The sequence below is a fragment of the Natrix helvetica genome (assembly GCF_964273705.1).
Source record: "Natrix helvetica genome assembly, chromosome: 3".
Lineage (NCBI taxonomy): Eukaryota > Metazoa > Chordata > Lepidosauria > Squamata > Natricidae > Natrix > Natrix helvetica.
Window position 1 is genome coordinate 68,975,580 of NC_138549.1, and position 20,105 is coordinate 68,995,684.

The 20,105-nt window shown below is 38.4% G+C and overlaps 2 protein-coding genes across 4 annotated transcripts in view; one reads left to right on the forward strand and one right to left on the reverse strand.

The window, feature by feature from the left end:
* RGL1 (ral guanine nucleotide dissociation stimulator like 1) overlaps positions 1-8,680 on the forward strand; it is a 104,580-nt gene extending 95,900 nt beyond the window's left edge. For 2 of the 3 annotated variants that reach the window (XM_081948456.1, XM_081948455.1), the window contains exons 16-18: positions 215-469; positions 3,130-3,244; positions 7,749-8,680. In XM_081948456.1, coding sequence (XP_081804582.1) covers positions 215-469; positions 3,130-3,244; positions 7,749-7,936 — 558 coding nt within the window. In that variant the 3' untranslated portion in view covers positions 7,937-8,680. The remainder of the gene's footprint in view (positions 1-214; positions 470-3,129; positions 3,245-7,748) is intronic. The other variant, XM_081948457.1, reaches the window with a different exon arrangement.
* A 7,605-nt stretch (positions 8,681-16,285) lies between these two features.
* Positions 16,286-20,105, reverse strand: part of COLGALT2 (collagen beta(1-O)galactosyltransferase 2) — a 54,337-nt gene continuing 50,517 nt past the window's right edge. The window contains exon 12 of the mRNA XM_081948466.1: positions 16,286-18,267. Coding sequence (XP_081804592.1) covers positions 17,991-18,267 — 277 coding nt within the window. The 3' untranslated portion in view covers positions 16,286-17,990. The remainder of the gene's footprint in view (positions 18,268-20,105) is intronic.

A 20,105-nucleotide genomic window follows, 5' to 3' on the forward strand; every position in this document is an offset into this window, starting at 1 on the left:
GGCAGGATAACAATTTTTAGTGGAGGCAAAGTTGAACTGACCAAAATATTGGAACCTTTTTATCTCCAGGTGATGGCCCTAAATTCTAGAGTTTAGCTACCAGATTTGAATGGTAGCTAGTGGTGGGTTGTTGTTGTTTTTTAAACCCTCACTTTAGAAACTAGTGTAAATCAAATAAATATTTTGATTTTTCTTTTATGACTTCACTCCTTAGCTTACAGAGTCCTCCTCCTCTTGTTCCTCCATCCACTCCATGGACACATCTTCATCAGGAGTATCATCCTTCACCAATATCCTTGTGTCTCCTCCTTCACTGGCCAGCAATCCCAGAATCCACAAACGCTCCATCTCTGTCACCTCCATTACCTCAACAGTCTCCTCTCCTGTTTACAACCAACAGAACGAAGACACCTGTATCATCCGTATCAGTGTTGAAGACAATAATGGCAACATGTATAAGAGCATTATGGTATGTCATGAGAACTGTGGTTATTTATAAGGGGCCTGTATCACTGAGATACCACAATGTGAAAGATGAACTCAGATCCTGAATCGTTCATGCAAAAATTCACAAATTCACTTCCTATTATCTCCTGCAGAGGACTCCTGTCAAAAACCCTAAAGCTCTTCTACCAATCACTGTAACAATTTCTGACATGCTGAATAACTTTGCTTTTTTAACATGCATTTCTTCCAGGGCTCTTCAGAGCAAATTGTAGGGCATTTTAAAAAGTATTTTTTTCTACCTTTTTGGTCCATTGCTTAAGCATACAATTGCAAGTCCCTAAAAAAGAAAAGATATTTTGTGTAAGACTTGTTGGAAGAGACTACAGTTTTTTAATCCAATAACCAACCAATCAACTCTAGATAATCTACTACATGGAACTTGATAATAAAAAGTCAGACACTGACATTTCAGTTTTGTTCACCACGATGTAGAAAAGATGTGGAGACTCTAGAAAGAGTGCAGAGAAGAGCAACAAAGATGATTAGGGGACTGGAGGCTAAAACATATGAAGAACGGTTGCAGGAACTGGGTATGTCTAGTTTAAGAGAAAGAAGGACTAGGGGAGACATGATCGCAGTGTTCCAATATCTCAGGGGTTGCCACAAAGAAGAGGGAGTCAAACTATTCTCCAAGGCACCTGAGGGTAGAACAAGAAGCAATGGGTGGAAACTAATCAAGGAAATAAGCAATTTAGAACTGAGGAGAAATTTCCTGACATTTAGAATAATTAATCAGTGGAACAGCTTGCCTCCAGAAGTTGTGAATGCCCCAACACTGGAAGTCTTTAAGAAGATGTTGGATAGCCATTTGTCTGAAATGGTATAGGGTTTCCTGCCTAGCCAGGGAGTTGGACTAGAAGACCTCCAAGGTCCCTTCCAATTCTGCTATTGTATTGTATTGTACTGAGAAATATAGAACCGGAAATAGCTAATTTAGTGTGTGTGTCCCCTATAGTCTGATCTCTTTATTAACCTCACTATCTGAGAATTCTGGGAATTATAATCTCAACATATCTGAAGAACATCAGATTGGGAAAATTGATCATGTTGGATATTAACAGAGTTGGAAAGGACCTTGTAGGTCATCTAATCCAATCAATTAGTTATGCATCTCTCTACGTTTTATGTATCTCTGTGTATATAAACTATGTATTACATTACAAATGGCAAAACATATCAGTTAAAAGAAAAAATGTTATTTCCCCTTATTCATCTTCAGATTACTGCACCATCAATTTTTTTGCACCACTTCTTTGCAAGATGATTGTACCAGCTATCCAAATCACCATTCTGCAGATTTATGTGTATGCCTAGAAGTAATTTGTACTGAATTAACACAGGGAGATGGGAAGACAAAGGAGTCTTGTATGCTGTATTGATTTACAGTTCTGCTCTGCCTTTTTTCAAGCAAGGTTCTGATTTACATGGATTTGCTGTTGAATCAAGAACATACAGTGTATAAGACCGACTGGAATTTCTCTTTTTTTAAATATTTGCCTCTATAGGAAATTTGTTTTTAATATCAAATCTCTCTAAAACAATAATGGGAGCATTCTAATTAGGGGCTATTGATCAAAATACAGAGTCATCGCTCCTGGTTGTAAAAGCAATATAGCAGTGCTTTTGTATTTCCCTTTTTTTGTTGCAATCTCCACTGGTTTGTGCAAATAGTTTTTCTACTGGTGCAGAATGCAGATATACCAAGACAACCCAAAGTGTAAGATAGGATCTCTCTTTCTTTTAGACTGAGTGAAAGTGCAGATCATTTTTTTTCGGGGGGGGGGGGGAACACATATTGCATTTCTTTTTTTCAAGCTGTTTGAACCGGCACACCCCAGATTGAACTGTTTGTAGCTAATTTAAGAAAGAGACTTCTCCAGTGTCTGTAAAAGACAGCTTCCCCTCAGGGCATCAATACCAATTTCTCAGGCTACAAAGCAACATATTGATTACACGTATTGTACTTCACATCCCTAGAAAAGTACATAAATAAGCCAAATAATTCAAACATTTAATTAAAACTAGTTAATTGTTGCTCTCAGAGCAACAAAGGCAAGCCTTCCCCAGATTTTAGATGTGTTTTTCTTTCTTTCTTTTTTCCCTGGATTAAAATTGGAGCCATATATTTTTCCCAGAACAAGGATCAGACGAACTTCTTCCCTCCATCAGTTGTCCCCTTTCATACAGTGGAAACCCCTAAGTAATACTTCTGGGAGATCCTGAAATTCTTCCCTCCTTCCCCTCTTCAATATCAGGTCCCATAATAATGTTAAAGAGCCCTAACAGGGAGCCATAAAATGGCTTAATTTTATCATAGCTACTTTGGTTCCTCTTACATCACACATATAACTCACAGCAAAATTAAGATCTACTGTAAATACTAACTCAAGGGAGAGATAAAAAAAACTCCTTTAACAAATAAGCTCAGCTGCAAAAATAAATGTTTCTCTCAGCCAGCTGTTTATGTAGCATTCTTATTTGACGAGTCCATTCAACTGATATTTCTTTCTAAAAAAAGACAGCTCGGTGCACTAAGACTTAGGCAATCAAAACATAAAGCCTGCCTGGAATGCAGATGTGGAGAAGAGGAAGGCCTCATTGAAATCTGTTCTTTCTTTCCAGTTAACTAGCCAAGACAAAACTCCTGCTGTCATCCAGCGAGCAATGTTGAAACACAACCTGGAATCCTATCCTGCTGAGGATTATGAACTCGTGCAGGTCATTTCTGAGGACAAAGGTAAGAAAAACAAGACTTGTTTGCTGCTTAGGAAACCAGTTATTTTTTTTTTCCTGAAGGCATAGGGCTCTAAGCCATGTCTCTTGGGTGTTTTAAGTTGCAAGTGTAGCTGAAATTAATCCATTCTATCAGATCTGAACTTTAATATCTTAAAAGAAATAGGCAGTTGTGGGGGAGGGTTGCACACAGAGTGAAATCAAGGGCACATACAGAATGCCCCACCTGTACAAGTAGTCCTTGACTTACGACCACAATTTTGTCCAAAATTTATGTTGCTAAGTGAGACTCACTTACGTTTAAGTGAGTTTTGCCTCGTTTTACGACTTTTCTTGCCACAGTTGTTAAGTGAATCCCAGCAGTTGTTAAGTTAGGAACACGGTTGTTCAGTGAATCTGCTCCCATTGACTTTGCTTGTCAGAAGGTTTCCAAGGGTGATCACATGACCCCAGGACACTGCAACCATCATAAATAGGAACTAGTTGCCATGTATCCGAATGTTTTATCGCATGACCATGGGAATACCGCAACGGCATTAAGTGTGAAAAATAGTCATAAATCACTTTTTTTCAGTGCTGTTGAGGAACTCTGAACAATCACTAAATGAATTTTAAGTCGAGGACTACCTGTATTAACAACTCTTAGTCCTCTCCATCTTGGAACCCGCCTTTTTTTGCAATTTTACAATCTTGTTTTTATATTTTAATCTTAAATTATTCAGTTTCTAATGTTTTATACACACAAACACACGCACACACACACACACACACACAGAGTTCAGTGCTGGGGCCCGGTAACATCATATTGGACTCTGTGCAGATGGACCACAGGATTAGCGTCGTTAAGAATCACATTTTTCATGCCTTCCAGTTATCTTTGGATTATCCAGCTTTCTTCAGCATTCATTCTCAATCAAGAATGACCGTCTGTCACATAGACATCATTGTAGCAAATGGCTTACCAGACGGTTTCTTACAAGTGTTTAGGTTTACATAAAACTATGGCTGCTGCAGTCACAAACCACCCCTTCTATCCCTAATTGGGAAAAAAGCCACTAGTCTGGCAATAACTTTGGGCCAACATTGAAGAATAGCTGAGCCTTTTATGCTGGAAATTGTGCACCAGTTTTGCTTACAACGGTGTAATAGTATTTTTTTAAAAAATTACCTTTAACTTTACCTTTTTGAAATGAACCAGGTGGCTGGCACTGTCCATATTAAAGTAATGAAGGACTTTATCAGCATTCTTGAGCTCAGTAGAATGGAATGTGGCTGGAGAGACCAAGCTAATATGAGAACTGCAGTCAATTGCCATCCCCATCTCATGATCAAGGTGTGCACTGTTAGTAACAGTCAGTGCACTTCCTGTAGTTCAAGGGGGCCCTTTGGTTTGTACAAAAAAAAACTTGAGAGAAGTCAAGGTAATATCCTGTGCAAACTGTGTTTCATTTTGCCTTGATAATTATGATGTGATAATTCTCTTCTCTTCTCAGACCTTCTATATTTCCATTACGATCCCTTTGAAAACGAAAGGAAATCTTTGGAGCTGTGCTGCTTTGCTTCCTGCTGTTTCTTTAGCTTTTGCTTATATGCAAAATTTTAGCTTATTAGTATTGCTAATTGGAGTCATTATTTCCAATTTTTCCTAGGTGACTTTTCTCCCCATTTTTCTTTTTAATTCATCAGAACAGTAGAATTTGTGCTGATCTGCAGTCATATTCAGTCAACCATACTTTATGGCTTTTAGCTAACTGTATCCCAGTCAATGTAGTCAATAAATCATAGTTAAACACATCGTGGCTTAGTTTAACAAGGGAACCCTGCCATTGGGTCATTTTTGTTGAGCATAGCTAAAATGACTGAAAAAACACAAAGTAGGCATATGTGTGGCCATGGGGAGATCTAAGGTGGATGTGGATGAAAAGGGAATGGCTATGGTAGAAATGCTTCAGGGCAGCTCCTGGCAATATGCCAAAGTCATTCAACAGAAGAGACAGCACAAATCTTTGATTCATCCTATCACACAGTGGTACGTGTGATTTCTGCAACCCTCCATCTTTACGCTGTCTTTGCCAACTGAGACTCACACTCTGCTCCTTACAGAATTGCAAAGCTATTACTCCTTATGAACCTCTTTTCAGAAAACTCACCTGAGAAATCAATGGCTGTTAAGTGTATAATATTGCATGTTCTCACTGCTTATTTTGGCTGTTGGTTTTTGTTGTGTCTCCCCCCCCCCCCATACACACACTTCAGCCTCACCACCCTTTTTGTATGTTGAAGATTCACATATTCCTTAGCAATTCAGAGAATGAGGGTAGTCAAAAATTAGGATCAAATAAAATAAAAGATAGGAGAAACTCACTAAATATCTTTGGAAAGGAACAGTATGTCTGGGCCAATGTGATAGCAATTCTCCAAGATTGCTGTATATTGTGATGTATATTGAGTTGATGATAGATAGATAGATGGTAGATAGATAGATAGATAGATGATAGATAGATAGATAGATAGATAGATAGATAGATGATAGATAGATAGATAGATGATAGATAGATAGATAGATAGATAGATAGATAGATAGATAGATAGATAGATAGATAGATGACAGATAGATAGATAGATAGATAGATGATAGATAGATAGATAGATAGATAGATGATAGATAGATAGATGATAGATAGATAGATAGATAGATAGATAGATAGATGATAGATAGATAGATAGATAGATAGATAGATAGATAGATAGATAGATCGATAGATAGATGATAGATAAATAGATAGATAGATAGATAGATAGATAGATGACAGATAGATAGATAGATAGATAGATGATAGATAGATAGATAGATAGATAGATGATAGATAGATAGATGATAGATAGATAGATAGATAGATAGATAGATAGATAGATAGATAGATAGATAGATAGATAGATACAGGCAAACAGACAGTTATTTCTGTTAATAACTTATACTCTTGATGAAATTAATTGTTCTGTCTTGCGGAGAACATAGGTTCCCGTTTATGTGTACTGAAAAGATTTGGAGAAAGTAACTTTGTTAAGTTTAGAGGAAACCTGCAGAACAGGCCTTTCTATAGTCTTCTATGAAGGGATCTAAAGAAACAGGTATGAGATAGAAGACTTGTAAATAAGAGTACCTTAAGAAGTTGGTCCTGTCATTATATACACATTAATCTATGGTAGCCAAAAATCAGGTGGCTAGTAGCATCTTTTCCTACTAATATATTTTATTAAAAGGCATAAGCCAGGGGTGTCCAAACTTGGCAACTTTAAGACTTGTGGACTTCAACTCCCAGAATTCTGGGAGTTGAAGTCCACAAGTCTTAAAGTTGCCAAGTTTGGACACCCCTGGCATAAGCTTTTGTGAACTGAATCTGATGAAGTGATGCATCTGATGACATGAGCTGCAGCTCACAGAAACACATACCTTCAAATTTTTAACAATCTAGCTGCTGTCACACTTGCTACCTCATAAATAGGTGCTACTTTGACTACTGTGATAGGCTGAGAAGATTGTGAAAAAGAAAAAAAGTTACAAATTGGGACCACTGCTCATTTTTCCCCTTTCCATAGTCTCAGCTCAACAACCTCACAAGGTTGTTGTTGCTGAGAAAAAAAATAGAGGAAAGCATGGTTCCTTCCTGGGAAGGGAAAGCTGGGATATATCTCTAACAAAGAAAGAAAATGACTCTGGTAACATCACCATGCTGCTGCATAGCATAACCTTCAAAGGCCACCGTAATAATGATGGTGAAGCTATGAAGCCAGCCACCACAAAAAAATGTTGCCAACTCTATGGTAGAAAATGATGGAAGGGAGATGAATAACCAGTAGCTGAGCTTCTGTTCCCTGGTGGCTCTTCTCAGGTTTGGAATAAAATGAGTGGGGTGAATGTTGGGGGAGAGCAGAAGCTCACGCCACCCCACAGAAATGTATCACCAGGTCCATTCCAATGTATCACCAGCTCCATAAGCAGAAGTCTTTGGGTAGATTAATTTTAGAGCTGATGGATAAAGGTCCTTTCCAAAGTGTGTTGATGAAAGCGAGCCCTCCCCCAAACACACGTCAAAGAATTAGTCGAAGTTGCAGTCTCTGGAAGAGTTGGTGAGGCTATATGAAAGGACTTCTGTGACTGAATGCATATGTTTGTGCACATAAAAGAAGTATAGCTCACGTAGACCTTCTCCTGCAGGCAGATGAGGAGCCCACAAAACAGCTACAGTATGCCAAACTTTCAGAAGATGTGGCTGTTTCAATGCTCAGAGGATGGGTGGGCTGGGGTGCTTTGCTCGTTTGCATGTTTTGGAGCATGGTCTGGTGGAAAATTTTGGACAGCTCTATTGGTTTTGTGTCCTTCAAAGAAAAAGAAAACCTCTGAAGAGCTGCATCCTTAACGGTTGCCCAAACTATCCTGATGACATGAATATGAGGTAGAAGGAGCCTGTCCACCATTTGTCACAATTTTTTTCTGCTCTTTCCAGAACTGGTCATCCCAGATACCGCAAACGTCTTTTATGCCATGAACAGCCAGGTGAACTTTGACTTTGTCCTGCGGAAGAAAAACTCCCTCGATGGGCAAGTGAAACTGAGAAACCGCTCCAGTTTGACCCTACCCAGGACCAACAGGAGGGGCTGCTGGAGCAACAGAAACAGCAAAATTACCCTTTGAGGGTGGATCAGCCCAACACCCAAGAGGTGGGCTTGAAAGACCATTGCAGAGACTACTTACGTGAAGATGAATGTGTCAGTATTCAGCTTTAGAGAGTACAAAGCTAACACTTGCTATAAATAAGCACACATTTAGTTAATTACGGAGAACAGACAAAAAGGTCCTGAATGGATTTGCACCCGTAGGCACTTCCCCTCCTCCCTTTTGCACCCAATCTATGAATTCAAAACCACTTTCTATCAGGAAGACAAAGAATATGCATATGACGCTCCAGCCATACCACAGACTCTTCGCCTCTTCTCAGTTTTGACAGTATTAATTTGGAATGTTTTAGATGCGTTTTTATAAATGGAAGAAGGCATTTTAATCCCTTGTGTTCTTACCAGAGGTGGAAGAGCATCAGACTAACCACTGGCTGATGACAGTCCTGGGAGATGACTGGTAGAGCCGGGCTGCTTTGGTAGAGGCAGCCCAGCTTCTGAAACACAGGGAATTAGCCTTACTTAGAATTCTCCCCCTGCCAGTCCTTTTAGGCATGCTGGAAGAATCCATTTCCTGCTCCAGGAGTCTCAGCTGTTCACCAATGACTATATGAATGCACACCACTTGCTCTTAATGCCACTATGTTCTTTTCTTTTATGTTTTGCTATTTTTTTAAAAAAATGGGTGAGTGTACGTGTGCAGGTATGTGTGTGTTTGTGTGTATATATATAAATATATAAATATATAAAAAGTCAAAATATATTTCCTTGGAGTGTGCAGTTTTACTCCCATTTCAGCTGTGGAGCTGTTTTCCTGTATTCAGCCATATTGGCATTCTGGTAAACTATAACAGTTATGTTTTATACCGTACTCAGTCTGAGAGAGCAAAACAAAAATAATAATAAAATAAACCTGCTTAATAGCCATCGTTTGAAAAGGGCCCAGATATTTTTTGTGATTAAAAAAAAACATTTAAAGAATCCCCCTATATTTTTTTAGAATTCAGCCATATATATGAATATATATATACGTTGTGCTGATAAATAAATAAAGGGAGACTAGTATAGATCTATTTCAAGCTATTTAGCTCTCATCAGCTAGCCATACCCTTACTGGGATTTATATGATTTTCTGCCTGCATGGTCTCCTGGAGTGAGCCGAAAGACAGACAAAGGGAAACAGTGTGTTCCCTCCCATATTTGGGCATACCAGGAGTTGTGACACAATACACACGCACACACACACACACACACACATATATGTATATGTATATATATATACACACACACACAAGGACAGGCACATGCATACACACACAAACACACACACCTCACGAGCCTGATTTGTTGGAATGAGGAACGGTGGTCAAGTTTTTAGTGATTATATTAATCCTTCAGAGCCTGCACAACAGTAGTACAATCAGTGAAATGATGAAATTAGAGTAATAATGTTGGTACCAATTATAAATATTCCAAACATGGGTGGTAAGCAAGCTTCTTCCTGATAGCTTTGTTCTGATTTTCGGCTTTAGTGATCAACAGTGATCTCCCACCGTCTTCCCACCTCCACCTGGCCTTCTGCTGCTGTATCAGCTGTTTCCTTTTGAAGGCTAGGTAGCATTCGTCACGTGCATTCAACTCTTTCTGCAGGTCTTTTGTAAAGACCAAACAGAGCTACAACTTTCACCCAATTACCATAAAGCAGACTGTAATCAATAGAACTCACTCATTTGTAATAATATTTATGACTGTAAATTTACAAATTTTTTCTCACTTCATTTGCAACCTCAACTTGAATGTATTACCAGGTTTAATTGGGTTCACGGAAAGTCTGTCATACTCCAATTCAAAGTTCTTCGCATTCTCAACTGTACTACTGTAAAGAAGGTAATGCATAATCACACTCAGGGCAGTTTGTTGGTTATTAGTTGCACCATCATAGAAAAAATAAATAGAGAATTGACACCGTAAGTAACACCTCCTAAATACTTCAACAAAGCATGCTTAGTCCATGTAGGAAAAGGAATGGCTGGTTGAAGCACAGTGACATCTAGAAGCCAGAGAGTCAGTAGTAAGAAATAAGCCAGCAAAGTAGATTTGTTTTTCTTTGAAGTAGAAGGGCATAAGGGTCTCCTGAAATTCCCACTGATACGTTTGTACATGTGCTAGACCAGTGGTGGGATTCAAATAATTTAACAACCGTTTCTCTGCCCTAATGATTTCTTCCAACAGCCAGTTCACCAAACTGCTCAGAAAGTTACCAACCGGTTCTCCCGAAATGGTGCGAACTGGCTGAATCCCACCACTGATGTGCACATATATCAGTGGTGGGTTCCTGCCGGATCGCACCGGATCGCGCGCGCTCCCTTTCAGCGCTCCACCTGGCTCGCGCGCTCCCTTTCAGCGCTCCACCTGGCTCGCGCGCTCCCTTCCGGCGCTAAAACCGGAAGTACAGTCTTGCCCCGCCCCTGGCAAAGCAACGACGCCTGCCTGCGCTCCACCAGCTCGGCTGGGAACGGAGATGTTTCCTCAGCGGAGCGGAGCGCCTCAGGGGCGGGGCAAGACTGTACTTCCGGTTTTAGCGCCGGAAGGGAGCGCGCGAGCCAGGTGGAGCGCTGAAAGGGAGCGCGCGAGCCAGGTGGAGCGCTGAAAGGGAGCGCGCGCGATCCGGTGCGATCCAGCAGGAACCCACCACTGACATATATGTACATGGGGATGAGAGTGTGGTTGGAATTAAGATTGCTACATAGCAGAATGAATATATCAAAGCTTTGTTGAAAACTGTTCACCAATTTCGGCTTTGTAAAGCTAATTTTGCTGTAATTATCCAGGCGTTTAACCTGGATAATTATAGCTTAAAAACAGGTATGTTTTTAAATGAACACTTATGAGATTGTGATATATTTGCACTATATAAAATCTTCCATTTCAAATTCTTTATATGTTGAGCAACTTACTTAATTTCTCCATGTTATTGTCTACAAGAGATTGTGAGTGTTTCAGTATACTGCATGTGCCTCACTCTTTGTTAGTCAGATGCAGGCAGCAATAGGTTACTTTGCAAGGTAGTCTCTAGATTAGGGGCCCTAGCCTGCATGCAAGAGCATGAGTTTGCTTGAGCTCTGAGATTCTGGAATACCATTGTTACTTGTGGCGTTAATGGTGATTAGAAAAGCTAACTTTTCTAATATACACCTTCTCTGTCTTAATTGACCAACAATATGATAAGCAAAAAGTTTAATACATGTAGGCCTTTCTGATGTTGGTTGTGGCAAATTGAAATAAAAATGTGTAGGTGGGAAGAACATGAATTAGTAAGTGAAAGAAATCCAAGTATGTTGGGCATTTGTGAAACTAGGAATGGGGAAGATAGATGTCATAGTTTGCAACGGAGGTACTATAATCAGATTTTTGGAGGTAATACTGAAGAATCCATGCAGGGAAAGAAAAGAGCTAAAATGTATGTCAGGAAGTATGAATTGGTATCAGGTTACATTGTGGATACAGATGAAAATAAGAATCCATACACTATGTCATACTCCAGTGTACAATAGTAACAAAAGAAGTAGCAATGAGTTTTGCAGTCTATGGGCAGGGATGGGTGGGTAGTATGATACAATGGATGGGAATAAGACATGATGGTACAGAACAAAGTTGCTGGATTGTTTTGAAATGTAAAACTGAACGAGAAAGGTAATTGATATCTGCTTAGGAAATATCCATTTTGAGTATATGATTGAAGCACAGGTCTGTACGTGCACATGGCAAAGGAATGATGAAAAATGTAAAGTTATGATTGATTACTACAATTAAACTTGGGGGGAAATTAGATCAGGAACAAAAGAATGAAAGAAAGAAGAGAAAGAAAAGGAAGGAAGATAACACAATGACTGAAAAGCAGACATAAGAGGATGTGGAACCCGCTCAGAAAAGTATTACCAGTATTACAAGGTGATATCACTTTTGCAGAGTTGGAAGGTACCTTGGAGGTCTTCTAGTCCAACCCCCTGCCTAGGCAGGAAACCCTATACTGTTTCAGACAAATGGCTATCCAACATCTTCCTAAAGACTTCCAGTGTTGGAGCATTCGCAACTTCTGGAGGCAAGCTGTTCCACTGATTAATTGTTCTAACTGTCAGGAAATTTCTCCTCAGTTCTAAGTTGCTTCTCTCCTTGATTAGTTTCCACCCATTGCTTCTTGTTCTACCCTCAGGTGCCTTGGAAAATAGTTTGACTCCCTCTTCTTTGTGGCAACCCCTGAGATATTGGAACACTGCTATCATGTCTCCCCTAGTCCTTCTTTCTATTAAACTAGACATACCCAGTTCCTGCAACCGTTCTTCATATGTTTTAGCCTCCAGTCCCCTAATCATCTTGGTTGCTCTTCTCTGTACTCTTTCTAAAGTCTCCACATCTTTTCTACATCGTGGTGACCAAAACTGAATGCAGTATTCCAAGTGTGGCCTTACCAAGGCATTATAAAGTGATGTTAACACTTCACGCGATCTTGATTCTATCCCTCTGTTTATGTAGCCTAGAATTGTGTTGGCTTTTTTGGCAGCTGCTGCACACTGCTGGCTCATATTTAAATGGTTGTCCACTAGGGCTCCAAGATCCCTCTCACAGTTACTACTGTTGAGTAAGGTACCATCTACTGTATACTGTACCTGTGCATTTCGTTTTTCTTGCCTAAATGTAGAACCTTACTCTTTTCACCATTGAATTTCATTTTATTAGATAGTGCCCAATGATCAAGTTTGTCAAGATCCGTTTCTTAAGCCTATCTTCTGGAGTGTTGGCTACTCCTGCCAGCTTGGTGTCATCTGCAAATTTGATGACTTCCCCATTTATCCCCTCATCCAGATCATTGATGAAGATGTTGAAGAGTACTGGGCCTAAAACAGAGCCTTGGGGTACTCCACTGCATACTTCCCTCCATGTAGATGCCGTTCCATTGAGGACTACACATTGAGTGCGGTTGGTCAGCCCGTTACACCACCAGAATCCATCTGATGGTGATGCTGTCTTACCACATTCTTCTACTTTATCTAGTAGTAGGTTATGGTCTACCTTAGCAAATGCCTTACTGAAGTCCAAGTAAACTATATTGACAGCATTCCTCTGGTCCACTAATTTTGTCACTGTCAAAAATGCAATAAGATTAGTCTGGCATGATCTGTTTTTGACAAACTTGTGTTGGCTTTTGGCTATTACTTTGTTTACTTATAGGTATTTGAGGTGTTGGAACAGGTATGTTGATTTGAGACCTAAACATAGATCCGATTTCATATGCAGTTATTGTCACATTATTGGGTGAAAAATTATATGGTGCAACGAGGAGCATGAAGCTAAACACTGATCTGGCAATAAAGTAAATGTACTCACAGGGGAAATGGAGTTAATAATTGCAAGTTTTGTATAAATGGTGAAAAAAATCTACATTGAGTGGATGAGTTTGTCTACCTTGGTAGAAAATTTACTATAGAGTGGGAAATGGAAGGGAAAATGTTAGGAAGTACAAATGTTGGTAGTGAAGAATGAAAAAAAAGAAAAATAAGATTTATTTTTTGTATGGGAATGGGAGAGGTCAAGAGAAAAATGAAGTTGAATGATAGAGAAAAATTTACTTAGCAATGCAGCTAGGGTCAATAATGAAGCTAGGGTCAATGCAGCACAATGCAGCTAGGGTCAAGAATGAAGGTTAATCAAATATAAAATGAATATAAGATTGAATGACCAGTATGAAAACAGTATTTTGAAGTTGTCATGTACAGAATATGAATGAAGATCGCAAAACAAGTATGTGAAGGATGTATGACTCAAGGGAAGGGGAAGATTAAAAAATGTTGTAGTTGGGTCAAGTTGATGATGATCTTAAAAGGGAGAAGTTAAGTTTAAAGACCATTGGGTTCTTCGGTTCCATTTGATTGATGGGTTAGGTAACTTCTTCAGAGATGACAAGCTCAGAGAAACCCTGGTACCCAGCAGTTCAACCCTAAGTTACATACAGTATATATTTTTCACTGTTGGGAAGAAAAGTTTTAACAACAAAAGGCAATGTGTAAAGCAAGGGGGAATATGGGGGAAGCAAGAATGGTTTCTGAAGATAGGATACTATGAGATATAGTGGTGGTAGGGTAATCTATTTTTATCTATTTCTTATTCCATACATTTTACTTATTTATCTTACTATTTCTTACTTGTTTTGTGTTTGGCATAAGGTTGCTCACTCTGAGATAGAAGAGCTTGGGATGTATGTATGAATGAATGTATGTATGTATGTATGTATGTATGTATGTATGTATGTATGTATGTATGTATGTATGTTTGTATTTATTAACAGTAAGCTTTAAAAGTATCCAGATCCTGGATGAATATTCAGAAAACCAAGACCTATTCTCTAGGTTTTCTGGTGAAAAATAAGCAATACACATAAGAGTTAAGTGGGTAAGTATATGCACATATTCACACTTTGTATTTATCTGTAGAACTAGCTAGATTTTTATATTGTTATGCTTGTTCTTACCATTTTTTCTAAACAAAAACAAGAATGATTAACAATTGTTGTATAAAATAGTATTTTATTTATCCCTATGATTTAACCTATTCATTGAATCTTTGTTAAAAGATTTATTTAAAAAAAACTATCATAAAAATAAAACATTCAATTCACTTTCACTATCTTAACTTTTGATATAGAATTTTAGATCTAACACAGATTAGAACAATAATCATCTCATTAATTCCAGTGTTTCAGGATTTTACCTCTTGATTTGGTAGTGCTTTGAATAATGAATTCAGCTGGGTTGTGAATACTAAATAGCCCTGAACTACAGAATTAGAAGCTTCCAGTCCTATGTGGTGAGTATAAAATAGGATCCATCACGCACAGCTTACAAAGCCTTTTTAAGCTCCTGGTTGCTAGGATAGGAGGAACATTTGGTACCAGACTCTTTTTCTCTCCTCAGTTCATTCTCTCCTTCCCAATTCCAATTAGTATGAGAGGAAAGTTAGAAACATGAGCTGCAATCCAGTTTAGAGGATTAATCCATTTCTGGAACTTATTTAATGGATGAAAGGTCTTGGGAACATGCGATCCGAGGCTGCCTTTGTTCCATTCCCCCCACCTCCCAACATTTTCACACCTCCCTACTGCTGGCATTAGAGTTCTACCACCTGTGTTGGGGTCTCCCAAATATGCTGAAACTAACTCAGATAAAACATAAAAACTAATTTTTATCCAGTCTCGCTAGGAGCTGTAGTTACAGTACATCTAGAAATCTGAAGCAGATTTACAAGTGTTTGCCATAATAAACATATATAACTTTACTTCTGACTGATGAGAGGATTTTGAGTTTGTTCAAATCCCCCAACAAATTTTCATTGTATCACACAGGTGGTTTTTAAAAAATGCCCTCTATTATTTCAATGTTTTTTGCTAGCAGAGCAATCTTCTCTACTTGCCCATCACCCTTCCTCTTAAGAAACTGGCTATCCATTTCCTGGTATCAAACATATGGTGCTAAAATGGTAGGGACATGGTTCGCATAGAAAACAGAACTGCTTCTTTAAAAAAAACAAAAGGATCAAAGAGGTATGATATAACACACATCCTTTCTGCTAATTATTCCTGATGGCAGCAGATTATATATTCTTTCTTCCCTCATTTGATTTCTATAGTCCTGTGCTACTTTAGTGTAATGTAAACCATTTCTGAAAATGTATTTTGACCCATCACATTCCCCTCCCCCCATTGTTTTAATGAATTGTAATAGAAGAGGAAAAACAATGGCACAGCATACATCAGAGGTGTCAAACTCACACTGTCACATCGTCGTCGTCATGTGACATATCGGGACTTTCCCCCCGCTTTGCTAAAACGGGCATGGATGTGGCCAGAGGGTGATGCATCCAGGCCATAGGCCAGGAGTTTGACAGCTCTGGCATACATGAAATATACCCAAAGCCTATTTTGCCAAGAAATATATAAATCATCAGGTACAGATTTGGAAATTCAGATTTTTTTAAAAAAATCACTCTGCCTCTCATTAATTTTTTCTGTTGCAATTCCACCGACCTGGTCCTAAATTATATGCCCCATTATTTCTGTGAGAATTGGAATTTTGTTTTTAAAATTATATAAAGTATAACAAAAAAAAAAGACCATGTGGGCTTTTCTTAATTTAGGGCATGGTAAGGAAACATTGGAAAGTAGTAGAGTCAGGCTGTTATTGTTGGATATAATGTAATATAGTACAATAAAAGTGTTACAGGGCAGCAAGATATGTTGAAGAGTCAATCACCTACAATGTAGGTTCAGGATTCAAAGCATTTTATATTTCTTTAGATAGATAAAGCTTCAAACCAGTTTTCTATTCCCACAGATCACTCCAGACTACGATGCTAAAATCATAAATAAATGACCAAGACACCAAATCATTGCACTCATTGCTATATATATTATCAGACCAGCTGATAAGCTGCACATGTGGTTTTTAGAAAAAAACATACAATTGTACTTTATTTCTTCTAAGAACAGCAATTATTCCTGGCTAGAATATCTGCAGATCCTTTTGATTGTCTTTTTAAACATTTTGGTTCAGAATGTTTTTCCCTATCAGGCTCAGAAGTCTACATTAGCAAAAGAAAAAAAAACCTTGAAGTAAATGAACATGGACAACTTTTATGGGGGAGGGAGGTGGTTCTAAAAATGCCAACCTTGCATACGGAGATGTTGTTCAGTGGAGCGAATATTACAGCTCATTTCAAAAATGCCAAAGTCTGAGCATCATATAAAGAAAAAACGGGCCACGTGTCCTTCAGTATAGTTCACATGCAAATGACATCAAAGAGACAAAATGATTACTTCAAAATGCTTAATACCATCAGATTTTTCAGGGGTTGGAAAAGGAAATTACTTTGAAATCCCTTATTCATTGTTTATCTCCATACACTCAGCCTAAATTTACAGATGTGGTCTGGAATTCCTCCTCTGCCATTAAAGCATAAATTACTGAGAGCTTTACTTCATGCAACAGTACCATTTGTGACTGAAAGTGTATCTCAAAATTATCAATGAGCACCCTGTTTAAAAGGATATTCAATTTTTACCCTTCAAATCCAGTTTGTAATGGAACCTATCCATGTGCTATGGAGTCCTTGATGCTCTCAGAGTTTGGTTGTTTGCAGACATTTCATTACCCAACTAGGTAACATCATCTGATTATGACACCGAGGAATCCACAGTTCAGCCCTGAGCTACATATATTCTTTTCTATCAGGATGCACATCATTCCCAGCTGTTGGCTGAGGTGTGGTCTATTTACAGGCTGCTCAATTCTTAGTTTTCAGTTCAGTATAGATCTTCACTAAATTTCATGAAGGTATGAAGGATAAAGATGGAAAACTATTGATAAATATTAAAAATTGTGAACTCCAGAAATTCTCATGACAAAAAAGTTGTTGTTCATAGCTTATGATTAAAAATGAAACCAAATAATAACAGTGGGGATTCATATGGTGAACATAAAGGAAATCTTGTCTATCATCTGATAATTTCAAGACATAAGATACTATTTAGCATTCTAACATTTCTGCTTCAGAATATGCTTCTCAAAATCAAAACCAGCAAGAATTCAGGCAATGCAGCAGACAATAGACTAATAATCAACGTGGAAAAACTTGGTAGACCCTTCCTAATTCTTGTATATATTACTTTTTATAAATACAATAATTCTACACCAAGAATTGTAGAAAGATATCGCTTAAGGAATATTTGTCCTGAGTATAACCTCATTTCCTTCTAGAGTTATCCAGCAGCTCCATAGAATTTCCTTTAGTACAAGCCAATCAGCAAAAACCAGGGCTCCTTTCAATAATTTTTTTTAAAAATATACTACCCTTGATTCAGTCAGGTTCATCCACGCACCCTGAAAAAATGAGACAAGCGCCTGCTTAGTTCAAGGAAGTTCATATCAAACTATTTTGCCAAGCAAGATAGCGTATCAATATCTCTGGAAGTTCTAGAAGTCCCACTGATGTTTCCAGTAACTTGAAGCTGATCCAGTTAACAATCATAGCTCATCTCTCATGGATGACACATCAAGGGAAGGTCCAGGTGGCAAGGCATTCTTGTTCTGGGCATCTTTATGGATCTGGCCCTGTTGCCGTGATTTCCGGGACAGTGTCCTGTCCCAATCAGTGGCCACAGTCTCATTGTCCCAGATTGTGGATGTCTCTGTGTCACTGAGGTAACCTGGTTGACCAGTGTAGTGTGTTGGATAAATCAGCAATGGCTCAGCAGAGAAAGCTTTCAGATCTCTAGGTTCATAATGTTCCATGTATTTGGCACTTTAAAAAAGGAAAGGAAAGAAGTCACTAAGAAGAAAGGGGTTACCTCATTTCCAATTTATGTCTTTTTGATATCTTTTATATATCACAGCAGGACAAACTTATAATGATTATAAATTTAAACATTCTCCTATCAATGTTGTAAATCTATATTCCCACCCCTCAACTTAAACATCTAGGGCAGGGGTGTCCAAACTTGGGAACTTTAAGACTTGTGGACTTCAACTCCCAGAATTCCCCAGCCAGCCATGCTAGCTGGGGAATTCTGGGAGTTGAAGTCCACAAGTCTTAAAGTTCCCAAGTTTGGACACCCCTGATCTAGGGATAATATATTGACGTACTTTAAGTGTTGGGAGGACTGGTATATTTTCTACAATTATAAGCCATTTTTCAACATAAAGGCTTTAAAGATCAGCACTGTAAAAATAAACATGCCATACATGGTCAATAATTTTAAAAAACCGAGGAACAAGAAGCAAGTTCAACAATAACTGCCAGAATTTGATTCACAACTAATTATTAAGCAAAGGGGTAACATACATTAGTGCACAACTAGCAAGAAAACCTCTTCCAATATGATTTCCCTTATTTCAAATTTTGATTGAAAGAAATGCAATCAAGCTTCAAGATGAAATACATTCACCAACTAAAGATATCAAAAGATATCTGAGGTTAGCATTGCTCTCCTCATAAGATTACTTGGCCTTATTAAAGCTGTTCGATATCCCTTGAAGCTTTAACTGTATATGGAGATGCAATGATTTGAGCTTCCAGCTGGAATATGGCAGCAAGATCATTTTGGTCATCTTAACAGACGACTTACGGTATATGGGAAACCCAAGGGAATAAATGCAGTCCTTGATTCTCTTGGAGGCTTTCAGTATTCTCAACTAAGGTTTCTCTTTAAGACTTGGTGGGGGACTAGACCTTGTGAAGGACTACTCTGCAGCAACTGCAATTTTCCATACCAAGTCTAGAAGGAGATGTTGGAGAACAACAGCTCATGATTCAGTTACTGACTATGGTGTCTCAGATAATTAAATCTTGACCAGAATTTAGTACTCTTGTATGTACCCTTCATTCAACAATTGGATGGATGATTAAGAATAAGCTGAAATTAAATCCACAAAAGACAATGTGCTGTTGCTCTACTGTTGCTGGACTTTGAAAGGAATTATACAACTGAAAAAAATAGTTTTGCGTTCTGGGATTGCTCACTGATCCTCACTGGCTAAGCAGGTGTAAAGAAATGTTTTATGCAATTTCACTTAGGGTAACAATTGCAAACTTCCCCAAGCTGGTTACATTTAGCAATAGTTAGCCATGCCTTGGCTTTTCCTAATCTTTACAAACATTCAACATAATCTTCATAAAACATTCCACATACAGCTGCCCATGAAAAGTGCCTGGAAGTGACAACTGGTGCAAAGTAAAGCAACAAGGCTGCTAACCTAATTGCCAGGAATAGGGATCAAAGATCCACAATGCTTGTTGTTTGCTTAACAGGAACAACTAATCTGTAAAGCCATAAACAGCCCTCTATCTTTAAGATTGGCGGGAAAAGCCTTCTGAAAATATTCTGATGTCAGAAGCTCAGCCACCTGCCATTCTCCCAGGTTGTGGAACACTTTTCTTAGCCTTTCAAAAATTGTGCCAATGCCATCACTTTTGTCATACTTTAAATTACTAGATTAGAATGAATATGATATTTAATTACATTCCAAACTTTTTGTAGAAGTGTTAATTTTGTCAACTGCCATGAGGTTGTGCATAAAAGAAAATAGATACGCAATTATTAAATCTAAAACAATGTGACTTGGGTTTCATATTCCCAGAAG